This window comes from Stenella coeruleoalba (genome assembly GCF_951394435.1).
Source record: "Stenella coeruleoalba genome assembly, chromosome: 19".
In the NCBI taxonomy this organism is placed as follows: Eukaryota; Metazoa; Chordata; class Mammalia; order Artiodactyla; family Delphinidae; genus Stenella; species Stenella coeruleoalba.
The window spans coordinates 41,879,135-41,899,394 of record NC_137165.1 but is presented as its reverse complement, the minus strand read 5'-3'; the positions used below and the strand labels follow the sequence as shown (position 1 = coordinate 41,899,394).

At 54.7% G+C, this 20,260-nt stretch overlaps 2 protein-coding genes across 6 annotated transcripts in view; one reads left to right on the top strand and one right to left on the bottom strand.

The window, feature by feature from the left end:
• Positions 1–173: 173 nt before the first annotated feature.
• LOC307177068 (signal transducer and activator of transcription 5A) lies at positions 174–20,017 on the bottom strand. Of its 4 annotated transcripts, XM_079903801.1 has the most exons (20): positions 19,887–20,017; positions 18,934–19,088; positions 18,474–18,630; positions 17,195–17,284; positions 14,052–14,226; positions 9,331–9,461; positions 8,968–9,119; positions 8,340–8,495; positions 7,900–7,930; positions 7,751–7,815; positions 6,359–6,446; positions 6,142–6,264; positions 5,718–5,810; positions 5,073–5,279; positions 4,382–4,476; positions 4,166–4,296; positions 3,578–3,733; positions 2,986–3,037; positions 2,605–2,712; positions 174–1,605 (listed from the first exon to the last, which is right to left on the bottom strand). In XM_079903801.1, exons 2-20 carry the CDS (start codon positions 19,059–19,061, stop codon positions 1,443–1,445), a joined length of 2,301 nt encoding a protein of 766 aa, XP_079759927.1. In that variant the 5' UTR covers positions 19,062–19,088; positions 19,887–20,017; the 3' UTR covers positions 174–1,442. The 4 variants fall into 4 exon arrangements, with proteins under 4 accessions (XP_079759927.1, XP_079759924.1, XP_079759926.1 ...); XM_079903798.1 differs by having other exon boundaries at positions 7,751–7,930; XM_079903800.1 differs by having other exon boundaries at positions 6,148–6,264; positions 7,751–7,930.
• STAT5B (signal transducer and activator of transcription 5B) overlaps positions 19,437–20,260 on the top strand; it is a 72,349-nt gene continuing 71,525 nt past the window's right edge. Inside the window, exon 1 of one of the 2 annotated variants that reach the window (XM_079903807.1) lies at positions 19,437–20,016. In XM_079903807.1, coding sequence (XP_079759933.1) covers positions 19,668–20,016 — 349 coding nt within the window. In that variant the 5' untranslated portion in view covers positions 19,437–19,667. The remainder of the gene's footprint in view (positions 20,017–20,260) is intronic. The other variant, XM_079903804.1, reaches the window with a different exon arrangement.

Genomic DNA, 20,260 nt, shown 5'->3' with positions numbered 1-20,260 from the left:
GTTCTCTAGTCTGAGAGGCACCGAAAGTATTGGGGTGGGGATGGCACCCTTAAAACCACAGAAATGGGAGCCGACTGGCAACTTCAAGCTACACCTTACAGCACCAGCTGCGCGGGAGGAGAGGAACAAAACGACTCCAGCGGTCCCCACGACCCAGGAGCCATTCCAGCAAATTTATGAAAAAAAATATTTTATTCAAAAACACTGTTTACACAGATGTGTAGCCTTTGTACAAATGCTTCCCGTCCCCACCTTCCTGGAGAGACGGTTCAACCTGGGACTCCTTCTGGGACTCCTTCCACCGTCAGCTGCCCTGGCTGCGTGTGGCAGCTTCAGAGGGAGGAGCGTGTGAGGTTGGGAGCGAGGCCTTCGCAGACCACAGCCGGTTATGCAACTGTGCTGAGGCCTATTCCAGGTTCCACCTCCCAGCAGAGTGGGCCTCGAACAGCTTTTACCCCGCCCTCCAAACTCCACAGGTGAGCTGCAAGCCCCTGGTGCTGCCTCTTGCTGCAGGGATTTTCCAGGAGGGGTTAGGGGACCAACACTGCAAGTCCTGGGCCTCCTGTTCACCACATCCTCGACCAGTCCCTCCCCCACTCCCCACCCCCACCTCTTCCATAAGTAAGCAAGGTTGCAGATAGAGAGGTGAGGAAAGAAGGCTGGGGCCAGATGGAGGGAAGGGGATATGGGATGGAAAGAGCAGGAATGTGGGCAGCAGCATTATACACTTGAAGCTGGAGCCCCCTGGCTGGGGACCAAGAGGCCAAGAAACTCCATCCTCACAGCAGCTCTGATAGGCCCGATGCAAAAGACCCGTTTCTGCCGTGTTAGGGACATGACGGCGGATGGCCTAGATTAGCTCTCAGTTCACAGAAAGCCTGGAGTCCATAGTCATTAGATAAAGTATAAAATATCACTCAGAACTGGTCTCTTGATTCTTCCAACCTCCATCCTGAGGGGAAGAACCAAGAGACCAACACGTATGTTGCTCTGTACGAGAGCAGATGCACGTATATATATATATGCACACACACTTGGGAGGCAAAGCATCTAACTCAGAAGTAAAACTTGAGCTTAGAGACGTTACCTGTCTCCTTTCCCTTCTTGAATCATTCCATTCAAATAGCTACTGAGCAGACAAAGGCTCTGGCAGGAATAGGTTTGCCTGCCCGGCGTACCTGCAACTACAGAAGCAGCTCAGTCTCTTCCACAACAGACAGACCCAGTGGGCTCTTGGAACGCCTCCATCTGAAGAAAAAGGCAGCCACATACCTAGGACTGCAAAGGCGAGGCAGGCACACCTTGTACACAAACGCGCGCATATGCATGTGGACACGTGCTGCCGGCAAAGGCATCAATATGCGCAGCGATACAGAAACAAAATCACAATGAATATGAACCCTGCACGTTTCCAAAGAGAAGTGCAGGGTTCAAACAAACATTCACGAGAGCGAGCCTCTGGCAGAGGTGAAGAGACCAGTAGGCGGGGAGAGGCGGGGGTCCAGACTGTCCATAGGGCGTCGTAAGAGTTCCTCCACGTGCCGGGCCACATCCATGGTCTCATCCAGGTCGAATTCTCCATCCTGGTCGAGGACGGGGTCAGGGCTGGTAGAGAGAGAGGGACGTCAGAGGGAGCTGGCATGCCTCACAGCCCCAGGCTCCTGGGGGACAGCGTCCAGCCTGCTCCCCACTCAGACCAGAGGCTCATGGGAGCAGGACCCGCTCTGGCTAGACTCTCACACCCCAAGTTGAATAAGTCAGTCACTGGCTTGTCGGGAGACACCCCAGTTCTAGTCTCGTCGCTGACAACCTCATCGAGCGATCTCAGGGGAATGAGGTAGTTGGGTGAATGAGCTGCCCGTGAAACCCCAGGCACCATTCACTGAGCACCTATGAAGGCCTGGGCCTTCCAACCACGTTACACCAACCCTCACAGCCACCCATAAGGCAGGTATTTACTCCACCTTATAGAGGAAGAAACTGAGACTCAATCATGCTAGGAAACTTGTTCAGGGCCACCTGGTTGGCTGGTGGAGTCAGGATTGGAATTCCGGTCTTTGTGACTCCCAAGCCTGCGGTCGTCCTACGGCAGCAGGCCACCCACAGCTTGGAAGAGAATTAATTCTCTTCTCTGGGAACTCCAGAGAGGAGCAATTGACACCCTGCTCCCACACAGCTCCTAAGAACAACTACCCCATCCGTAGTTACCCTGTATCAAGCCCTTATAACAGTCTCATCTGTGCTAAATACTCTACCTGCACTCTCTCACTTAATCCTGACCCCAGTCCCACGTGGTAGGTCTTTTTGACTCCATTTTACAGATGAGGAGACTGAGCATCAGAGAGGCTCAGTAATTTCCCCAAGGTCACACAGCTAGTCAGCACCAGGGCAAGGACCCTGCTACGTGTAGTTTCAAAATGCTCTATGCTTTTCATTGGCTGATCTCACCCACCCTGCACCTGGGCATGTGCCAGAGCCTGGCCTGGCCTGGCTGGTCTCAGACCTAGAGGAGCTCTGGGTTCCTTGCCCACCAGCCCTCTGGGGCCCAGCCTGAGGCCAAGTGTCCAGTTCCTCCCCACGGAGCCCCAGGAGAACACAACCTACTTCTGTGGGTACATGTTATAATGAGCCTGGGGGCACACGGCTGGGGAGGGGGCCTGGTCCATGTAGGTGGCACTGCTCCCGGCAGAGTCCGCAGAGGCGCTCACAAACCTGCGAGAGGAAGCAGGGCACAGCCTCAGCAGCGAGGGGCTCGGGGGCCACCTTCGTGTCTTTTTCAGGTGCGGAAGGACAGAGTGCCCGCTGAGCCTGGGGCCCTGGCTGCAGGAGCGGGGCCCTGGGTACCGACGCCCTGGTGACCAAGCCCAGCTCCCTCCCCAGGAGGGGCGGCGGTGAGGGGTGAGGAGAGCCAGGTGCAGGGTGGCGGGGGGTGGTGAGAGGAGAAGAGAGGCAGCAGGAGACCAGAGCTGGACCCGGGACACTTACTCAGGGACCACTTGCTTGATCTGTGGCTTCACGTATCCGTCCACTGCTTTAGCTGCCGAGGGCGGGGGGAGAACAGTGATGAGAACTGAAGTCTCTGGGAGCTCCCAGGGGAGTGGAAACCCACCTATGCAGTCTGCCTCCCCCCACATTGCCATGCGGCCTCAGCAGGGATGAAATTTCCCACAGATTCCCAATAAACACCCGCTGACAATAAACACCACCCAGGCCCTGGCTTGTCTCATTTTGCTTCCTACACTCAACTTGAGGGTAGGTTTGAGGGTGGAGAGCGGTGAGGGCAGCTGATCGAGATGGGAGTCGTGCACTATCTGTGGGTTTGCATTACGGCTCCTCCCCCAGCCCTGCAGCCTCTTCCTCCAAGGGCACAGAAGTGAGTCCCACTCAGTGTTTTGCTTTGCAGGGAAGAAAGCTGGGTCAGAGGTTTTGCTTTCCTTTTCTTCAGTTGTGAGCCCTGAAAGCCTCTCCACGTGCCTTGCACCATCCCACCGACAAACACCCACAGGGGAAACGGCCCCTCGGCTCTTCTTGGGGCGTCCCCACTGCCTAGCCCCGGGAGTGTCTGGGCAGTACGCACCGAGCACAGGAGTATAGTACTTGGAGAAGACCTCATCCTTGGGCCGGTCAGGAAACACGTAGATGAGATAGCTCAGGTCCCCCAGCCGGTCGGCCAGGGACCGGATGGAGAAATCCCGCGTGGTGAACGGCTTCAGATTCCACAGGTTACGGTCAGCTGTGAAAAGGCCAAGCTCATTCCCACAACCCACCACCCTGGGGAGGAGGATCAGAGCTGTGGGGCCTCAGGGCAGGCTTGCAGAGACATCAGGGCTTTTACTAGCCTGCACGGCGACCCCACCCCTGTGCTCCTCGGCATAGGGCAATGAAATGACCACGGGCAAGCAGATACCAACAAGGCTGGGTCAGGGCAGAGAAGGACTCGCCCGGCAGTTCTGGAGTCCAGGAGGCCAATGATTTTAGGTTCTCCCCAGTGGAAAACAACAGAGAGGGAAAGTGCTTCTGAGCAACACTCCTCCCACCCTCCAAGCTCAGTTCCCGTGTCTCCCACCGGATACCTTCTAAGGATGCAGGCCTGATGGAGGATAGGCAACGAGGAAATGGAAGACAGGGCCACTGGGGCTAGAGTGTGGGCACGTAGGGAACTCACGAGAGTCAAACTTCCAGGCAATGGTGATGCCCCCTATTTCTGAGTCGCTAAAGCGCAACAAGAAGGTGCCGTCGGGCTTGTTGATGAGCAGGTCATGGGCCTGTTGCTTATTCACAAAACCTAGGATGGCCCTGGGTGCATCAAGCATACAGTGTCACTGCTGGCAGCAGCCACTGTCCCCTGAGCCCATGACCTCCCAGACCCCATTCCTCTCACCCGTCATTCCAATGGGGCTTGTGATGTTTCTTCAGCACCTCCATGACCCCATCGAACCACTGCCAGAAGGTGTAGTTCCAGCCTGGCAAGTTCTCCTGAGAGTCCCCAGGAAACCCCCAGTCAGGGCTTGTGCCCCCGTCGTCACGGGTGGTTCAGGGAACACTCAGTGCCCTCTTGTCCTCACCCAGACCTTCTCCCAGTTCCTCATCCGACTTGCCCCACACTCCAGCAAACTGCCACAGCCCCTGCTCATATCCTAGGGAACCAGAGAGTACACTGGCCTCTTGCCTCGCAGACACAGGGGTCCGGGACAACCCCACGGGGTGGGGGCTGGAGGTGCAAAGAATTGTCCAAGCTGGATGAGACCTCCAAAGTGATTCCTGCCCAGCCCCTTCGCTTTACAGATGGGCAAAGCGCAGCACAGAGGAGGGAAGGGGCCTGGCCAGTTAGTTAACACATCGAGGGCTAGAGCCCAGGGACCCTGACGCCCAGCTCCGGGTTCCTTCCATCGTCCTGCTTCGGCTCTCATGGCTGCCTGCGTTCCTTGGGGTACTAGCCCCCGTCTCTCCTGGTTGTAGAAGAGGGGGGATGGGGGTAGAGGGGGGCCACTGACCAGGGGCAGTAACCTGTGCGTGAGGTGGGGGAAGGGTGGCAGGGTGGTCCCAGGCAGGCAGCGGGCGGCGTCCCTCACCCTGTTGAACTGGGACCAGGACACGGACATGCCGTTGTAGTCCTCGAGGTGGCTGCTACCGCTGTTGAAGAGCTTCTGCGCCAGGAACACGAGGTTCTCCTTGGTCAGGCCCCGGTTGCTCTGCACTTCGGCCTTGAATTTCATGTTGAGCGCCTCGCACAGCTGCGGCCACAGGACTTTGTCAGGCACTGCAAACGGCACCCTGCCCTGAAGGGGAGAGAAGAAAGGAAAAAAAGGCAGATTGAGGGAGTAGGAGATATTTACACACACACAGACACAGATACCAAGAGATAGAGGGGACTGAGAAAGGTCCAGAAAAGGGGACAAAAATGCAAGGGAAAGAAAGGCTGGGGGCAGGGGCAGAGGGGTGGGCATACAGGGATGGAGACCCAGACCAGGACCCTGGGGAGAGAGATCAGGGACCAGAACCCCAAGACCACGCTCACAGACCTAGGAGACCCCAGTCCCTTGACCCAGAGCCCAGACAGAGCCTAGGACATGCCGAGGGCAGGCTGTTCACACCAGCTGCCCCCGACCTCTGGTCTGGCCCTAGGGTTGGGGAAGACCACTCAGCAGGGGCCCTGGGGTTGGGGCTGACCCTGGGAAGCTCCGAGGGGCCGAGGTGAGGGTCTCATGGGGACTCACCGGCTCAGCAAAGGCATTGTCCCATAGCACGGTGGCAGTAGCATTGTGGTCCTGGCTGCCATGAACAATGACAACCACAGGAAGGGACAGGGTCTACGGGAATCCAGGGAATGAGGGGTGAGGGCATATGACCACCGTCTTGCCCTCCTCTTGGGGGAGACCCCCAACCCTCATTCCTCAAGCCCCTCCCGGCAAAACTAAACCAAAAACAAACAAAAAACACAACACACTTCTTCTTGGCCCATTGCCTAAACTCTGCGGGCTGGTGCGGGCTTAAAACCTCGCAAATGGACACCAGCAGGGTGACATTAGGTTTTCTGAGAGCATCACGGGGTAACTGGACTGAGCCTGTGTGAGGATTCAAGTCTCTGGCTTTCCCAAGCCAGCCGGGCAGCCCGCAAGGAGACGGGGAGCCGGGTCTCACCTTCACCTGAAACACAAGCTCATTGCTGCCAACACTGAACTGAGACTCAAACAGGACCGTGAACTTCTCCTCTGTCACAGACTCCGCGCCTCGCCGGTCAGCGCGCTTGATCCTCTTCAGCGACTGCCGGAGGTCAGAGGGGAACGAGGAGAAAGCCGCCGGTTAGAGGACTCGGCTCTGGGCAGGCCTCCCTCCGTGGGCGGGGCCCAGTCCTCACCATGTTCCTGAAGTGAGCGCTGAGGGTGCCTGTGGCCTGGTGATACTCCATCACACAACAGTTGTTCAAGATCTCTCCGCTGCACTCACTGCGAAGCAGGGAAGAACCCATCTCTACTGGGCCCAGGCCAGGAGCACCACCCTGTCTGCACCCTGGGCCCAGACTTCTCCAGAAAGCCCTGCCAGCAGCCCCTGCCCCTCCCCTAAGAGCATTTCTCCGAGTGTCCCCGGGCTCACTTTCTCATCAATCTGAGAGCACCTGAGCAAAGTCTCCAAGGGTGGGGCCTGTGTCTCTATCACTAAAATTCCTTGGGTATCAAGATTGATGTGGGGACTACTGAGCCCCCGAGCCACAGCTACTGAGCCCACGTGCCACGACTACTGAAGCAACGTGCCTAGAGCCCATGCTCCGCAGCAAAGAGAAGCCACCGCAATGGGAGGCCTGCGCACCGCAGCGAAGAGCAGCCCCCGCTCGCCGCGACTAGAGAGAGCCTGCGGGCAGCAACAAAGACCCAACGCAGCCAATAAATAAATAAATGAATGAATAAACAAATAAATAAATTTAAGATTGATGTGGGGGCCTTCGGCAGTTTCTAGCGCACCTGAGATAAAAATCATGACCACAGCCTACAAAGATTCCCGAGATCAACCCCTGCCCACCTCCCTGGCCTCACTCAGGACAAGCGAGCCCACTGCCTTGTCTGTTTGCTGAACACGTACGCTCAGTGCCTGCCTCGGGACTTCTGTACTTGCCCTTCCTATCTCCCCAAACACTCTTTTTTTTCTTTTTTTTTTTTGCGGTACACGGGCCTCTCATTGTTGTGGCCTCTCCCGTTGCGGAGCACAGGCTCCGGACGCGCAGGCTCAGCGGCCATGGCTCACAGGCCCAGCCGCTCTGCGGCACGCGGGATCCTCCCGGACCGGGGCACGAACCCGCGTCCCCTGCATCGGCAGGCGGACTCTCAAGCACTGCCCCACCAGGGAAGCCCTCCCCAAACACTCTTGACCTTCTCATTCAGGTCTCCACTCAAATATATCCTCAGAAAGGCCCTCCTTGACTACCCATGTACTGCAGGCGCTGTGATATTGCTTTATTTTAATTTTCTGTCTCGAGGTTGGGCAGGGACAGGACCAAGCTCTGTGTGGATCACAGCTGTGTCTCAGTGCTCAGCACAGGTCCTGGGACACCCAGCAGCGAAATCCTTGTTGATTTACTATGTGTGCGAAGTGTACGCCAGGACAGACGGAGTGAACTGGAGCGACACGGGGCCACATCGCAATGCAGGACAAAGGGTTTCGGAGGGGGAGGCCATGCTGTCCCCATCCCCCAGGACGCCTGCTGTAGAACAGAGGCTGAGCTGAGGGAGGGGCAGATGGGAGCAGGGCAACGTACTTGCGGGTGTTCTCGTTCTTGAGCAGCGACTTGGCCTGCTGCTCACTGATGATGGTCGCCTTCACCTGCGGGGGGTTCATGTGCACGTTCAGCTTCCCGCCCACCAGCAGGCGCACGGTGGCTGCGAACTTGGTCTGGGTCTTCAGGACCTGAGGGGGCTGCTTCTCGATGATGAACGTGCTGTGGGGACACAAGTGAACACGTGACGCCTCAGGGGACGGCGCTCCGGTCCCTCCCTCCGCGTGGCGAGGCCGCCTTGCGCGGGGCACAGCAGGCGAAGGAAGGGCTTGTGGCACAGCCCCCGGTCCCGGGGGGGCCACTGCGAGTCGGGGGAGCTGGCAGGAGGGGAGGCAGTGAGATGAACTCAACAGCTGAAATGGGGGGAACAAGCCCATACAGTGTCCACGAGAGAAACCGGGCAAGGTGAACCGCAAGAGGCCACAGCAACAGGCGACAGAGGGGGATGGGATGAGGGTGTGAGGCACAGACGGAAGGGTTCAGGCCAGAGCGCCCCGTCTGTAAAGACCCTGCTGCCCGCGACCCAGGCCAACCGGATGGGGCCTGGGCGAGGCCAAGAGGCAGCAATCACCTGGTCACCAGGGCTGAGATGATGTCTGTGATGGTGGCGTTGACCTCAGCCAGCATCTCCTCCACGGGGCCGGGGATGGGCAGCTGCTGGCAGAGGTGCTCAGCTCTGCGGATCTGCTGCCGGTTCTGCCAGATGATCTCCGCCAACTTCTCACACCTGCACGGGAGCCCCGAGGCCAAAGGGAAGGACAAAGCCTTCACCCCCTTCCTCCAGGCCAGAAGCCAGAAGGCTCCCAGGCTGGGGAGAAGGCCCAGACCCAGCTCCACCCCCAGGAAGGCTCGGCACCTTAGCCGCCCGGCCTGTCCACTGAGCAGAGCACAGCTGCCCTGCCTTCCAGAAACACAAAGAAACTCACAGGAGGAGCGACCCTGACTTGGGTCCAATCAGCCTGAGCGTCGCTCTGCACACCTGGCCCCACCCCACTCCCTCACCCAGGGACGCCCCTCCCGGGGAAGGTGGCACAGGACGGGGGCACCAAAGTCTGCATCAGGAACCAGACCACTGGTGAAATGAGACCTGTGCCCCGACAGAGGGAGCCGGCTGCTCACGGAAACACAGGAGCAGGACTGCAGCCGGTGGCGCCACGCTGAGCCCCTGCCGCCCCCGCCTGGCCCCCCACACCCACTACCAGGATTGTAGCACGTCCAGGCTGCCCTCGGGGGGCCCTCCGTTCCCCGCCAGCTGCTGCCGCCGCTTCCACTGGATCAGCTCGTCATCCAGAATGATGGTCTGCTGCTTCCGGAGCAGCTGCAGGGTCTTCTGGTGCTTCTCGGCCAGCTCCTGCGGGGCGGGCGAGGGGAGCGGCCCTTCTGGGCTCTCAGAACACCCCGCAGGGCCTCCCCTCACTCCTTGCTGACCCGCTCTGCCCTGCGTGCCCACACAGGGGGGAAGGCTCTGGCCTCCTGCTCTGCTGGGTCCTGCCGCTCTCCTCCTGGCTCTCTCCCTCCCTCAGGTCCACACCCAGGAGGGGAGGGACGCAGAGCCCACTCACCACGCGGTACTGCTGCAGCGTCTGGGCCTCGCGCTGCAGCCAGGCCTCCAGGGACACCTGCTTCTGCTGGAGGGCCGTCTCCCGGCTCAGACGCTCCTGGGGGTTCAGCTGGGCCAGCTGGGCAAACTGAGCTGGAGGAGGGGACAGGACACCCACGACCATGACCTCCCCGGGTCCAGCTGGGAGCCCGGCAGAACTGCATTCACCTGTTCTGGAGGCAAAACCCTGGAGGGGACACAGCTGACAAGTGGCCAGTCAGGGTTCCACAGCCATGGCGCCCAAAGATGAGTGGGCTCCGTCCCCTGGCCCCCCGACTCTGAGCTCCCCTTGGGGAGTGGGGAGACGGAAGCTCGGGGTACAGCTGAGGAGGATCCAGCCCATGGCCTCCCTGCCCGCGCAGCCCTCCTCTCCCCACGCGGGGTCCGGCTTAGAGCCACCCTGCCTGGTCTGAAGTGTGTCCTTGCCGTTTAAAAGGCGGGTGAACTCGGGCAAATCACCTCACTCTCCCATGCCTCAGCTTCCCCAGGTGTAAAATGGGAGAATCACGGCACCTGCCTCAGTGGCTGCTGTGACGTTAAATAAGCAAAAATGATACAGAAAATACTCAGGAAGCTGCCTGGCACCATCAGCTCCAGGTGAGAGTCAGTCCTCATGGTCAGTGGGTTACAGGACGGGATTAAAGGCTGATGGAGCAGCTCTCAGGACAAAGCCGCATCGGGAAGGCCCTGCTCCGCGGGGCTGAGCGCAGCAGCCTCTCCTCGGGGAAGCGGGGTGGTGTGGGGGGGGGGTTCTCCAGGTGCTGAAGGGGCCTAACATGTTTGTCCAGGTTGGGTCTCTGTGAGCTCAGCAGACCAGCCGGAAGAGGGAGGGAGACAGAGTGTCCAGGGCCACTGGGGACACGAAAGCAGCAAGATTCTCTCAAGAGAGGGAGGCAGCTTCTCTCCACACCAGCTGTCAGGCATCTCATCGATGGCAGGAATAAGGTAACGAGGCCTCACTGACGAGGCCTTTTCAAAAAATCTGTTATATGATACTTAAGACCTAGGCAAGTATTGATAGAAAGGATGATACAAGGAACACCTGTGTATCAAGACGCCAGCTTAAGAAAGTAAACATTTCCACAGTTAAGCACCTGTACACCCTCCCCTGCCGGCATCCCCATCCCTCCCTCCACAGGCAATCACCATCCTAGATGCTGGCATTCCTACCCCCACCAACAGGCTTTTGGAACGTCCCACGGTCCTTACTGGGGCTGAGTCAAGAAGATGAGAGCGTCAGTCAGCAGGTCTTGGTCAAGTTCCCGGCAGGCCTCTGAGGGCCATGTCACACTGACCGAGGCCCTGCCCTACGGACGCACAAAAGCAACTAAGGACACACTAAAGCAACCCTAGACAGCCAGGAAGGCCCAGAACTAGAAGAGAACTTAGAAACATGGCTCTCACATGACTGCGGGGGACTGAGCAGGTAAGGAACACAGCAGAAGAATCTGGAGAGCCACCTCGGAATCCTGCCGCCCACAGGGAGGTGGTGGGGATCCCAACACCAGGCCCAGCCTCCTTATGCAAGTGACCCACTTAGGTCTCTCCTGGCAAATTAGAGAAGTTTCTGGGAAGGACGCCAGGAGACTTGAGGCAACTGTCTGCTCCACTGGAGGGAGCTGAGACTTCCCTTGCACACACGGACCAGTAGTCTGTGTTTCTGATGGGTGCACTTGATCAATGAGACTGAACTGACATTGCACGATGGGGACAGACCCAAACCAGAATCGAAACCCAACCTCACAAGTAGGAAACAGAAAACCCCAGAACAGGATCATCAATACTGTCAACCAGTCAACGGCCTTGGGTAGAAATAATAGCCTGAAATGTCCTGCTCCCTAATGTAGCAGGAGGGCCTTCCTTTCTTTCGGGTCAGTCTGGGATGGATTCAGATCTGAAGAAGAGCTGCTAGAATTATCCCCCCAACATTTACTCAACAGCTGCTATGATTCAGGCAATGTGCTAGTCTCAGGGTACAGAAAACACTGACAGGGCAAGGTAGGAGGAAAGCTTAAGTAGTTAAATTAAAATAGAATCTTAAAAAATTTAAACAATTAAAAGGAAGAACAGAGGAACAAATACTGAAAAGGGACAAAACAAAATAAATATTAACATGGGGACCTCAACTGCTATTACATTAAATATTAATGGACTAAACACCTTAATTAAAAGCAAAGATTGTCAGAATAAATAAAAAAGCTGGACTCAACTATATGCTGTCTACATTTCAAATGTTAAAATGCATGGATAAAAATATGTTTCTATTTAAAAATAGAATAAGAAGGCTGGAGGAGTAATACTAATATCTGATAAAGTAGACTTCAAGGCAAAGAGTGTTACCAGAGCTCAAGAAAGATATTCCATAAGTATTAAGGTGTCAATCAATCAGAATGACATAATTCTCAATGTATATGCATCTAATAACAAAGCTTCAAAAATACATAAAAGAAATATTTACATAAATAATTGGAAAATTACACAATACTATAGGAGATTTTGATACCTCTCTTTCAGCATCTGATAGAACAATTAGGCAAAAAAATCAATAAAGATATATCAGTGATTCTTTTTTTTTTTTTTTTTTTTTTATCAGTGATTCTTAAAGTGTGAACCAGGGATCCCTGAAGGGTTCCTAAGACCGTTATAGGAGGTCCACCAAGCCAGAACTATTTTCATAAAGTCATAGGACCTTATTTACCTTTTTTTCTCTTATTCACTCATAAGCATACAGCAGAGTTTTCTAGAGGTTACAAGATATGTGATGTTACAACAGATTGAAAGCCAGCTCCAGCTATCTCCTATTAAGCCTAACATTAAAGAGATTTGCAAAAATGTAAAGCAATGCCACTCTACTCACTAAATTTGGTGTGGGTTTTTTTAACTTTATTATGTTAACATCATATATTATGTTATATATGTTAACATTATTGAATTTATTATTGCTATCTTAAAATAAAACAACTTCAGAACATACATTCAAGTCCACAAAATACATTCACCAACACAGAGCATATGCTGGGGCATAGAACAAGTCTCAATAAATTTACAAGAAGAGGGCTTCCCTGGTGGCGCAGTGGTTGAGAGTCCACCTGCCAATGCAGGGGACATGGGTTCATGTCCCGGTCCGGGAGGATCCCACATGCCGCAGAGCGGCTGAGCCTGCGTGTCCAGAGCCTGTGCTCTGCAATGGGAGAGGCCACAACAGTGACAGGCCCGCGTACCGCAAAAAAAAAAAAAAAAAAAAAAAAAAATTTACAAGAAGAGATCATATAGAGTATGTTCTCTGACAACAGTGGAATTTAACAATGAAATGAAAATGAAATCAATAATGATATGACATCTAGAAAAACACAAAATATTTGGAAATTAAACAATATACTTCTAAATAGTATATGGTAAAATAATCAGAAGAGAAATTAGATAATATTTCAAATTGAATGATAATGAGCATACAGCATATCCAAAATGATGAGATGCAGCTAAAGCACTGATGAGAGGGAAATTGATAGCTCTGAATATATACATTAGAAAAGAAGAAAGGCCTAAAATCAATGACCTATGGTTCTACCTTAAGACACCGAAAATAGAAGAGCGAAGGAAAAGGCAGTTTGATACTTCTTGTTCTCACTAGAATGGGGTGGTACAGCTCTGGGGTCAATTTGAAGTGAAGGAAGATGAGCCACATTTCAAGACTCTTAAAAGTGTACCTGGGGTGAATTTCTTCTGAGTTAATTTTTCTTTCCCTACACCCTTATCATGGCAGTCACTAGCAAGTTATAGACCTAGGAGACAGGAGAGTTTTCCACTGTCACCTCCTCCTCCCATCTTTACCTCCTATTAGGCTCAAGAAGGGGCATTCCTGGAGTTCCACCTCTCCCCAGCCTGGTTCAACCAGGGGACTCCCAACCTAAGTCCTCCCTTTGACTGGGGAACACTTTGTCCATATTCATTCTTTCATTGATTCATTCATTGAAATATTCACTGAATATTGGTTAAAATATAGTGATGTTATGACATATCTCTAGTTAAGATCCAGTTCTGCAACTTGCAAGAAACCCAGGCCAGGGCTTCTCTGGTGGCGCCGTGGTTAAGAATCCGCCTGCCAATGCGGGGGACATGGGTTCAAGCCCAAGCAACTAAGCCCATGCGCCACAACTACTGAGCCTGCGCTCTAGAGCCCGTGAGCCACAACTACTGAGCCCGTGTGCCACAACTACTGAAGCCTGTGCACCTAGAGCCCGTGCTCCACAACAAGAGAAGCCACTGCAATGAGAAGCCTGGGCACCACAACGAAGAGTAGCCCCGCTCTCTGCAACTAGAGAAAAGCCCACGCGCAGCAACGAAGACCCAATGCAGCCAAAAATAAAGAAAATAAATTTAAAGAAACCCAGGCCAAATTACGTGTTCTCTTTGAACATCAGTTTATCATCTGCAAAACAGGAATAATACAACTACCTATTTTTTAGGGCTGTTGTAAAGGTTATAGTGAATAATGCATGCAAAGGTTTTAGCCTGGAGCTTGGCCCATAGCAGGGGCTCCATCACTGGGAACGTTACTCCTCCCAAGCTTTGGATAAGGTTCTGGGGAGACAGACGTGGATCTAGCCCCAACCCTGCAGGAGTTCACAAAGTGGTTTCACTCCCGTCCCCCAGACACACGCTGCCCTCCTACAGCAGCCTTACCCTGGATCCTCAGGCTCTCTTGATACTGGATGATGAAGTACTCTTGAGTCTGCTGCAGCTTCTTCAGCTCATTCTCTGTGTCCTGTGTGACCAGTCGCAGCTCCTCAAGTGTCTGGTTGATCTGAAGGTGTTTCTGGGACATGGCATCAACCAGGATCCCAGAAGAAGAGCTACCCTGGAGACATATCAGGGGAGAGTGTGGGCAGCAGTAAACTGGGCAGTGAGGATGGAAGAAAACCTCAGGCCCTGGGGAACGCCAACACTACAGACACCAGATGCCAGATCTAGAATAAGAAGGAAGGGTACTTTGAGTCAGAGGAGAGTCATTTGCCAGGATGGGGGGTGGAGGAAGGGAAACAGGTGACCTGGCAGACTACGGCATCTTCATAAAGCATGGAAGAAACTTCTATTGCAGTTCTAACCTCCACCAGAGTATCCCACACAGGGTCCATCTGAGTTCTCTCTGGAGAGACTAGAACTCAACATGTCCCAGGAGTTACCTGGGTTTTCCTACTAATGATGATGACCCCTCATTTCGTAGTCATTCGCTGACCCGATGCCACGATGCCACCTGTGCTAGGTGCTGGGGACACAGTGGGGGACAAGGCTGTGTGAACACACATCATCTGTGTCCTCACTCGAGACCTTCTTGTGACTGAGGGAAGAGGGTGAACCGCTCACAGGTGGCATCCTGGAGACCCCAAGTGAAGGGACAGGGGAGGCATCCACAAGGGCTTTGTGGATCCAGTCATTGAACTAACCTGGTCGGATCTATTCCTTCAACCAAGTCATTAGGGCCTTTCCAATGACCTGCTCTCAGAATAAAATCCAAACTCCTTCCACACCCTCCACGGCCCTAGCCGATGGCCTCTGCCTACCCTACCCGCAGCACCACTGCTGCCCAAGCACACCCGCTACTTTCTGTTCCTGAATACATAAGCGTGTTCCTGCCTCAGTGCCTTTGTATTTGTCGTTCCATCACCTGGAACATTCCGGCACCAAACCTTCCTGCGGGCGCTTCCACTGGCACCTTTTCAGAGTGACCCTCTCTGACGAGCCAATTTAAAATAGGACCTCCCTTACCAAAGATGTCTTTTTCTTGCATGTTCGTTCTTTCTTTTTTCTTTTCTTTTTTTTTTTTTTGCGGTACGCGGGCCTCTCACTGTTGTGGCCTCTCCCGTTGCGGAGCACAGGCTCCGGACGCGCAGGCTCAGCGGACATGGCTCACGGGCCCAGCCGCTCCGCGGCATGTGGGATCTTCCTGGACCGGGACACGAACCCGGGTCCCCTGCATCAGCAGGCAGACTCTCAACCACTGTGCCAGCAGGGAAGCCCCTTTCTTTCTTTTTTAAAATTTATTTATTAATTTGTTTTATTTTTGGCTGTGTTGGATCTTCGTTGCTGCTCATGGGCTTTCTCTAGTTGAGGCAAGCGGGGGCTACTCTTCCTTGCGGTGCACAGGCTTCTCATTGTCGTGGCTTCTCTTGTTGCAGAGCACGGGCTCTAGAGCGCAGGCTCAGTAGTTGTGGCTCACGGGCTTAGTTGTTCCGCGGTAGGTGGGATCTTCCCGGACCAGGGCTCGAACCCGTGTCCCCTGCATTGGCAGGCGGATTCTTAACCACTGCGCCACCAGGGAAGCCTGCATGTTCTTTCTTGTCTGCCTCCCTGCACTAGGATGTGAACTCCTTAAGGCCTAGGACCTTGTCTGTCTTGTGCACCACAAAATCCCCAAAGCCCAGGACACCAGAGGTGTTGAAGAACAGCTTGATGACTGGGAGAACACTTATTTCCCCCCAACCATGACCTGCATCGTAGGCATGTATTTCTTAATTGCAGCCGAACTCATTTGTACATTTACAGATAGCTCTGTAATTGCACCAAGTCAAGAGTTGTACCAGTTGACCCTCTGTGACCTGGCTTCTGCCCAGTTGGCTCCCTTCTCCCCAGTAGCACTGAACACTTACAGTTCTTCGAATGTCATAAGGTGGCTCGCGCCTTCCTGCCCTCACATATACTGCTGTTATTTTTGACTAGAAAACTCATCCTGCCTCCTTCCTCCCTCTTTCCCCACTGTAGTTCGGGCATCCTTTTCCTCAGGACACCCTCCCCTCCACCAGCCAGGCTGCTCCAGTCTGAGTTGGATTCTTTTTCCAAAGAGGCCCGCTTAGCACTCAGCTGACACCTAAAGAATCTATCATCGCCTGAATTCCCTTTAGGTGGAGACCAGGACTTTATCTGTTTTTCCCGTCCTAGTCCAGTGTCAGATGCACAGCAAGACCTGAATAAATGTTTACTGAATGAACTCTCAAATTCTTGAAATCAGTCTCCACCACAAGTAAATAATAAATATGAGTTCGCTCCAGGCACTAGTCTGTGGTCTTCACCTGTGGGATATCATTTTATGAAATTCATTTTGCTTTATTACAGATAATATACCATTTGTACCATTGTCCAAGCAATGTCTGATGCCTTTATGATTTCAGAACATGGGGGACGAGTCCCTGCTCTGCCTCGCTAGGCCTCGCTTCTCTGAGCTTGCCGGGTTACTTCTTCTGACATAGACCTCGGCTCTGCTTCCCCTCATAGACCACACCAGAGGATATTTCTTCTTTTGTCTCCAGCCCCATTTATTGAATGACACATCTTCCTCCTGGTGATGTGTAATGCCATCACTGACTGACATAGATTGCATCTCCTGACGTGTATGTGTGTTTTTAGGGCTTCCTTTCCTGTTTCATTTGTGTTTGTCTATCCTTTGCCCACATAGTATCTGATGTGTATGTGTGTTTTTAGGGCTTCCTTTTCTGTTTCATTTGTGTTTGTCTATCCTTTGCCCACATAGTATCACACAATAACCCTACAGGGTAGATACTGTGACTGTCCTCATTTATAATAGAAAAAGACAGCGGCTCAGAGAGGTTAAGTAACTTGCTTAAGTCACACAGCTAGTAAGTAGCAGAGCCAGGGACTGAAGCCGGGGAGTGGGGGTCGGGTGTCAGTCTACACCTGCATGGGATACTGCGTCTCACACTTGCCCAAGTCTTTTATTTCTTTGGTGCTTTCTCATGCCAGTGTTTATAAAACATACAAAAGCAGGTAGAAGGACTTCCCAAAACCTCTCCCCAGACCCATGGGACACTCACATTGTTGGCTTCTCGGACCAGCCTCTGTTCATTGTACAGAATATGGCGGATGCAGCGGACCAGCTCCATGGGGCAGTGGTCATACGTGTTCTGAAAGAATCCAAGAGCAGCTGTCAGTGGCCATCCTCTGCTCCCACCACGACCATTGCAGAGCCACGCCCACCCCTTCCTCTCCTCCAGCCCCTGCCTCAGCTTCCCCTGGGAAGCCTCAGGAACTGTCACCAGAACCTCTGTCTCTCCTGGACTTGATTTCCCCTCGCAGATCTTCATATTTGGTTTGCAGTGCATTAGAAACAGTTTACAAAGCACTTCCAATCTGCCATCGCCTTTGACTTGTACATCATAGAAACCCAATGACATAAGCAGAAACTGTTATCCTCATTTCACAGATGAGAAAACTGATGCTCAGAGAGATTAAGTACTGGTCCAGAGGCAAACGACTGAGCAGATGACTCATTAGGGCATCTAATGCCAAGGTCAAGGTACTTCCACTATAGTCCTGGCCCTGGGTTCCTATTTTGCTCCCCTCTTCCCACCAAGTTTCTCGTGTTTCCTGCCTCTTCTGGGATGGACTTTTTATTCTTCTGGCACCCTGCTGCTGGTATTTAAGAAGGGCTCTCTAAATATTCAAGTGAGTTCCAACAAATGCTCAACTATGATTACCACCCTCACCCCTTTCCTGCTGCCACCAAAACTCCCTCTCTCCCCTATATTCCTTCCCCCCGCATCCTCAGGTGAAGGAGAAGCTACACCTTACATCCAAAACCTTAATTCAAGGCTCCAGGACAACTCTGTTCCTCTTGCACGCGACTTCAGCAGCTCTTTGAAAAGCCTTTAAAAGAGCCGCAAGAGGGATGTGTGGCTGCCTCGTTGCCTCATTTCTAGAACCTGTCAGTATTCCTTTCTCTGACAACAGAATCTTGACTTGCTCTACCCCATCCCTTCTGCTTGATCTGCCCAGAATGCAGTTTCACCCATCCCCCTTCTCTTGGGGACAAACACGCCCCACCTCTTGCTCTATAATATGCTAAGGGGAATCTGACAGGTCTGATTTAGAAAGAGGGGGTGGGGGAAATCGAAGCACAGAAAGGTCGCCGATAAGTTCAGGGACATACGGTGAGTCAGTGGCCAAACCAGGAAAAAAACCAGGGGTTCTGGTGCTGGAAAGAGAAGGCGGACACCGCACCCTGCAGATGGCCCGGAGCTCACGCCCACCTGGAGCTTCGTGGCCCCAAGCTCATACCCACCTGGAGCTGCGTGGCCCCAAGCTCATACCCACCTGGAGCTGCGTGGCATAATGCCCCAGCTTGATCTTCAGTAAGAACCCATCTTCCCCTACTTGGTGCTCAGCCTTCTTCTGCAGCTCCTGCACCAGGCCCTCCAGGAGCTGGGTGGCCTGGGGTCGGTCCTGGGGATTGTCCAGGTCGATGGCATCCCTTGGGGTAGGGCAGGAGAGAGAAGCCTACTATGACGCCTCCTTGGGCATGGAGGTCAGGCACCAAGAGGGACGTGGAAATCCAAGGCTCGTGCCCACAAGACTTGTTCCTGGCAGCTCCACAGGCACCAGAGTCTAGAAACATTCCCTCTCCAATCCCAGACTCCCATTTCCCTGTTCCCCTTTCCCAAGGACACAGCCCCTTCTGCACAGAGCGGGACAGACAGGACCAGAATCTCACCAAACCACAAAGAGGAGACCTAAAGGCCGAGGGGCCTGGATGGCGGCAGGCAGGGGCACCTACCACGGCTGGCTCTCGATCCACTGCGCTAAGTAATGCCGGACCTCGATGGGGAAGTGCTGCCCATACAGCACCTGCATCTGGCGAAGCGCATCTCCCTGCAGCTGTTGGGCCTGGATCCAGCCCGCCATGTCCGTTCACCTAGCGCGAGCAGAGGGCTGAAGAGGCGCCTCCTTGTTAGAGGCGAGGGCTGGGCCTGCCCCTGGCCCTGCCATGCCCACCCATCCCTGGACCGCGGTCAGGCCCGGCCCCTCCCCTCCCACAGACACGCTTTCCTGTGCGGGAAGAGAGAGGGTGAGGAGGGGAAGGCCGCCCTTCCCTCCAGCGAGGAACCCGCTGAGGCTTGGGGAGGGGCTCCCGAAAGGCAGGTGCCCTCCCCCTCTTCCTCTCCCCTCGCCCCACCGGGGCTTCCCCGGGGTGGGAACAGCTAGAAACTGAAAGAGAAACTTGATGGCGGAGGCCCACGGGCCCTCTGGGGAGGGCTGCAAGAATCCCCCCACCCTGCTTCGAACCCCGAGTCCCCATTTCTGGGAACGGGGGATATTCCAGCCCAACGTTTGGGCAACGCCACCGACGGTTCCCACCGGACGGCTCTGTCACCGTAAGCACGTGGCTGGGGTTAAGGAGAGAGGGCTGAGGAGACAGACACTCCCTCTCTTGGGCTGCGTCCCCCAGGCTGTGCCCCGAGGTCTCCCACTGTCCAGTCCCACAGCGCCCCCTGCCCTCTGCCGGCGAGGATGGCGTCCACCCTCGCCCCCCTCCCTGCATCAGCGTCCCGCGTCCCTCGTCTCTCGTCCGCGCTGCGCTCTGCGCCGAAACTCCCTCTCGGTCCCGGGGACCGTCCCCTGCACCCCTACGGCCGTCGGGCTCCGGGTCCCGCGGTGAGGGGGCCGGGGCAGCAGCCAGGGGCGCCCTCTGGGCGCGCGCCGCCGGGGACGCGCGGCCGGGCCACCCACCTGGTCGCGCAGAGCCGTCCGGCTGCGGGGCTGACGCTCGCTCCCGGCCCGGGCTCCTGGCGGCGGCGGAGGCGGTGGCGGCGGCTGTTACTACAGGAAGGAGCCGAGAGCAGCGATTTCCTCCTCAAAGGTCAGCTGCCTCTGATAGACCATACACAGCGCGCGAGCTCTCGCCAACACCCCTCCCAGCCTCGGTCGCTCCCTCCCTGCCTCCGCCCTTGGTGGCTAGTTCCCCGGCGAGTGCACAGCGGCGGCGGCCGCGGCCGGGCCCCAGGCAGCGAGGCGGGGCTGGCGCCGAGCACAGGGGCTGCCCCGATGGCCGGGTCACCCGGGAGTCCCAGCCAGCCCTCGCCGGCGGCCCCGCGGAGCTGCCG